General features: G+C 39.0%; 1 protein-coding gene across 1 annotated transcript in view; it reads right to left on the minus strand.

Moving 5' to 3' along the window:
* Window positions 1–3,564, minus strand: part of LOC124883604 (syntaxin-1A-like) — a 103,208-nt gene extending 99,644 nt beyond the window's left edge. Inside the window, exon 1 of the mRNA XM_047390778.1 lies at window positions 3,142–3,564. Within this exon, the coding sequence (XP_047246734.1) occupies window positions 3,142–3,171 (30 nt within the window). The 5' untranslated portion in view covers window positions 3,172–3,564. The remainder of the gene's footprint in view (window positions 1–3,141) is intronic.
* Between the last annotated feature and the right edge of the window lie 2,436 nt (window positions 3,565–6,000).

The raw sequence follows: 6,000 nt of genomic DNA on the forward strand, positions 1-6,000 counted from the left end.
AAAAGTCAAAACACTGACACCTGTAGTGGCGTAGCGGCCAAATAAAACACATTCAGTTTGTTGTTCGTCTAAAAACAAAAAAATTCTGGCCCAACCACTGTTTGACAACAGTAATGCAATGCAGTAGAGAAAGGAGAGCCATTCATGACCATTTGGACTTTGAGTGTAGTTTCATTTGCCCCACATACAGATATATCTAAATAAAATTGGAATAATGTGAAAAAGTTCTATATTTTTTGTCACCTATTTGAGAAAGTAAATTTCATATATTATAGTGATTCATTACATATTGAGTGAAATATTTCAAGTATTTATTTCTTGTAATTTTGATTATAATGGCTTACAGATAATGGAAACCCCAAATTCAGTGTCTCAGAAAATTTTAATATTACATAAGATCAATAAAAAAAGGATATTTAACAGAAATGTCAGGCATCTGAATAGTATGTTCATTTCTATGCACTCAATACTTGGTTGGGGCTACTTTTGCATGAATAAACTGCATCAATGCGGTGTGGCATGGAGGCGATCATAGATTAGTCACTGGCTATGTTAATGCAGTTTTGTAGATCAATACAGTAATTACCAAGTACCTTTGGTGATATAATGAGAGACTAATAATGCCATCCTTGGATTGAACTTGTACATCTAGCAGATCCTACAAATGCTTGATTGGACTGAGCCTGGGGAAATCAGGAGGCTGTCAACATTTCAAACTTGTTATGCTCCTGTAACCCTTCCTGAAAACGTTTTGCTTTGTAGCAGGCCACATTACCCTGTAGGGGAATATTGTATCGATAGAATTACGTATATGGTCTGCCACAATGATTTAGGTGGGTAGTGTTTGTCAATGTAACTTTAACATGAACCCAAGGTTTCCTATCTGAACCTTACTCAAAACACCACACTGCTTATGCCAGTGTGGTGCTTTCCCCAGGTAATCGTCATGCATGCCCAGTCATCCACGTGATGTAAAATAAACTGTTGTCCATCAAACCAGGCCGCCTCTTCAGCAATTTGAGCTGCATTAGCTTGTCTGTGGCTTGGACCACAGCAGATTGGGAAGAACCCACAAAAGCTATAGTTTGGGAGATGCTCTGTCAGCTAGCTATTACACCTTGGCTCTTTTCAAACTCCCTCAAATCCTCATGCTTGCAAATTTTTCCTGCATCTAACACATTATCAACACTTATTCATTTACCTGACGTGCTTTTCATTTCACTATCAGTGGTCATAACTGATTTGAAATCAGAATGATTTCAGTAAAATTGGAGATAAGTAAAATCCACCATATTTGAGGTAGGGATGTGTAGTTATGGTATCATTTATCATCACGGAGAACATGCACTTAAAGCTTGCTGTTGAAACATCTGATAGGCTTGGGATTCAGGGTTAGGTTAGAGGAGATCGATTTTCTACTGGAACATCATGAATCCAATAAATTAAACCATCCTACAGTGATACAACAGGGAAAAGTTTTTCTCAGTAAATATATTTCCAATGTGGTTATTATTGACATGAAATTCACATAAGGTGTGGGTAACAACCCCAAGGTATCCAACATGGAGAGACAAATTAATAAAAACATGTTATTAGTAATAAAGTGGAATTGTTTAGTTAATTAAGTATTGAAGAGGCTTACTGAAATATATTTACTACTTAGTAGAAAAGCCTGCTTGTTAATGAAAGCTTTAAGACGTATCCTTTCTGGAGAAACTGGCTCCGTGCATTGCTAAGATCTGATTTTAACTATTTTCCCAACAAAATCTCATCAAATCCTGAACTCTGACCATCTGCCTTTGCATATTTTTTCAATTGCTTTACTTTCTTTCTCTGTAAACAGTTGAGAATTTCCCTTGCTTTGTCTCTTGAGATTCTTTTCAATAATCCATTCCTTCTTCCTTGAATTACATGAAGTCAGTACCATAAGCTAAAAAAAACACCCTGACACCATAAGGTCCCCACCTAAAAACTTAACTGTTGGTTTGAAATAATGTGCAGTTCTATTCCATTTTCATTTCTAGTATTTTATTGACTTGCCCAAATGTTTTGCAGCAAACTTTAAGCAAGCTTCAACCTACATTTTCCTTCAGCAGTGGAGCATTGTGCAGTGAGGTTGCCCAGAGGTCATTGCAGTTGAGTAAATTACTGATTGTTTTAATGGAAAACTGTATCTCCTAAACCCAAATCAGACTGTGAATATGCTAAAGGGAGGATGAATAATTTCTTTATTTTTTTTTATTTTTATGATCAAATTACTTGGGCTGGTACTGACATCTGGAGTGAATTTTAAGTAAATACCACCATTTGAAAAATAATGTTAGGATGAATGTTAAGGGATTCTTATTTTGACTTTGTACTTCTTGGGAAAACTTCAAAATATCATTACATAATAGATATTTTAAAGTGTTTTCCCAAAAGGTACATATATGGTTAAACTTGATGGACTCCTAAAACCTTGCCCCCCTAACAGCAGCCCTAGTAAACCATTGCTGGAGCCCGGCCCTGCCTGTACACCAGTGGACATTTAACAGGTGAAATTGACCAGTCTCTCGTCCAACATCACAGCTAATGAATTAGAATAAAAGGTCACAAACGGACTAATTCACATAATTCAGCGTAACCAGCCTAAATTCAACGCTTTCTCTATTACATATTAATTTCTCGAACACAATTGCACGAAGGCATACAGCTCTTCATTCAACTTAAATATAAATCAATATTGAGAGTTAGTGCGCTAAAGAGAACCTGTTTAATCTGTGAACTTCCTGTTTAGTCCTGATACATTTCGCCTTTAAACTGCATGAATAACCGATCGATTTAAAGTGCGGATACATTTTCATGATTAAAAAAAAACATGTTTCAGTTCGCTTGACCACATAAAATGACTAATAGTTGTTGTTTTTTTATCCAGATTTGCGCGCATAGTGACCTCTGGACCCAATATGCGATGATTTCCTGATAAAACACCAAATGAAAGCCTCCATCAGACCCCCAGACTCACAACTGTTGCTCTGGCCGCGCTCTCTGACAGCGCTCCCGACTCAAACCGCTTCTGTTCTGGCTGAACAGGTGGAGATGTGGGCTGTTAGTAAAATAACCAAAACCAAACAAAAACATAAAAATCAAGCTGAAACTCACATGTCTAAGTTCCTGCATGCGGTCCTTCATGGTTCTTTATTTCCACCGACGTGATTCCTCCTGCTCCCGTCGTTTCTTTTTCTTTTCTCTGGATGTGAGCTGATGATGGAGCGGTGGGGCGGAGACCGACTGGATGATGCGAGGCGGGCGAGGAGGCGCGTCTGGTGGAGGGGAGAGGCTCTAAACCCCCCTTTTGTCTTTACAAACACAAACTACTTTTGTGTGTAAAGGTGAGGCAAGGAAGGCCTTTCGCCGATTACCTATTAGATACACACCTATAACTCCTCCTTTAATCCAAAAAAAAGAAAACTATTCGTCTTTTTTCAGTAAATTTTCCTCCAACAGGATCTGGAACACGTTAAAAGAAAAATAACCAACACGACATGTTTGCTGAACTGAGCCGGGAATTGGTGTTTGTTTAGGTCATTGATTGAGCAGGTTAAAGGATAACGCCTAGGTGGTTTCCAGTGAGCAACAGCGACCTCTTTCGGTCAGAGGCGAGGCCAACAGTTAACACACCGTATATAGAGAAACAGATTAGATAAGATGGATAGATAGATAGATAGATAGATAGATAGATAGATAGATAGATAGATAGACAGATAGATAGATAGATAGATAGATAGATAGATAGATAGATAGATAGATAGATAGATAGATAGATAGATAGATAGATAGATAGATAGATAGATAGATAGATAGATAGATAGATAGATAGATAGATAGATAGATAGATAGATAGATAGATAGATAGATAGATAGATAGATAGATAGATAGATAGATAGATAGATAGATAGATAGATAGATAGATAGATAGATAGATAGATAGATAGATAGATAGATAGATAACTCGGACCAGAAGTCGAGGCCAGCTGTTGGCAAAAAACTCCAAAGTCACAGCTTTGGCGTTTGAAGCAGATTTTGATTTTGAAACTGCAAATGCTCAGTTTACAGATCATCTGACAAAGGAGACAACCAGTGAGTTTAAAAGTTATCTTTGTCATATTGGTGTAACTAGTAAGTTTAACAACTTCTTTTTAAGCAGGTGAGAAGCTGGACTCGAAACACTGAAGAAAGTGCAGGTCAGGAGCCAATTTGCATCCCTTTGAATGATTTTGTACAGCACAAAATGGGCCCCGCAGCACAGGCAGTTAGTGCAGATATACAGGTCCTTCTCAAAATATTAGCATATTGTGATAAAGTTCATTATTTTCCATAATGTCATGATGAAAATTTAACATTCACATATTTTAGATTCATTGCACACTAACTGAAATATTTCAGGTCTTTTATTGTCTTAATACGGATGATTTTGGCATACAGCTCATGAAAACCCAAAATTCCTATCTCACAAAATTAGCCTATTTCATCCGACCAATAAAAGAAAAGTGTTTTTAATACAAAAAACGTCAACCTTCAAATAATCATGTACAGTTATGCACTCAATACTTGGTCGGGAATCCTTTTGCAGAAATGACTGCTTCAATGCGGCGTGGCATGGAGGCAATCAGCCTGTGGCACTGCTGAGGTCTTATGGAGGCCCAGGATGCTTCGATAGCGGCCTTTAGCTCATCCAGAGTGTTGGGTCTTGAGTCTCTCAACGTTCTCTTCACAATATCCCACAGATTCTCTATGGGGTTCAGGTCAGGAGAGTTGGTAGGCCAATTGAGCACAGTGATACCATGGTCAGTAAACCATTTACCAGTGGTTTTGGCACTGTGAGCAGGTGCCAGGTCGTGCTGAAAAATGAAATCTTCATCTTCATAAAGCTTTTTAGCAGATGGAAGCATGAAGTGCTCCAAAATCTCCTGATAGCTAGCTGCATTGACCCTGCCCTTGATAAAACACAGTGGACCAACACCAGCAGCTGACACGGCACCCCAGACCATCACTGACTGTGGGTACTTGACACTGGACTTCTGGCATTTTGGCATTTCCTTCTCCCCAGTCTTCCTCCAGACTCTGGCACCTTGATTTCCGAATGACATGCAGAATTTGCTTTCATCTGAAAAAAGTACTTTGGACCACTGAGCAATAGTCCAGTGCTGCTACTCTGTAGCCCAGGTCAGGCGCTTCTGCAGCTGTTTCTGGTTCAAAAGTGGCTTGACCTGGGGAATGCGGCACCTGTAGCCCATTTCCTGCACACGCCTGTGTACGGTGGTTCTGGATGTTTCTACTCCAGACTCAGTCCACTGCTTCCGCAGGTCCCCCAAGGTCTGGAATTGGCCCTTCTCCACAATCTTCCTCAGGGTCCGGTCACCTCTTCTCGTTGTGCAGCGTTTTCTGCCACACTTTTTCCTTCCCACAGACTTCCCACTGAGGTGCCTTGATACAGCACTCTGGGAACAGCCTATTCGTTCAGAAATTTCTTTCTGTGTCTTACCCTCTTGCTTGAGGGTGTCAATAGTGGCCTTCTGGACAGCAGTCAGGTCGGCAGTCTTACCCATGATTGGGGTTTGGAGTGATGAACCAGGCTGGGAGTTTTAAAGGCCTCAGGAATCTTTTGCAGGTGTTTAGAGTTAACTCGTTGATTCAGATGATTAGGTGCATAGCTCGTTTAGAGACCCTTTTAATGATATGCTAATTTTGTGAGATAGGAATTTTGGGTTTTCATGAGCTGTATGCCAAAATCATCCGTATTAAGACAATAAAAGACCTGAAATATTTCAGTTAGTGTGCAATGAATCTAAAATATATAAATGTTAAATTTTCATCATGACATTATGGAAAATAATGAACTTTATCACAATATGCTAATATTTTGAGAAGGACCTGTACTATCTAAAAATAATTTAGCATCAGATATTCACTGACTGATTCACTAAATTTAAAATCCTCTTAAAACAGGAAATTTCAGG

The sequence above is a fragment of the Girardinichthys multiradiatus genome, chromosome 18, assembly GCF_021462225.1.
Source record: "Girardinichthys multiradiatus isolate DD_20200921_A chromosome 18, DD_fGirMul_XY1, whole genome shotgun sequence".
NCBI classification, from domain to species: Eukaryota; Metazoa; Chordata; class Actinopteri; order Cyprinodontiformes; family Goodeidae; genus Girardinichthys; species Girardinichthys multiradiatus.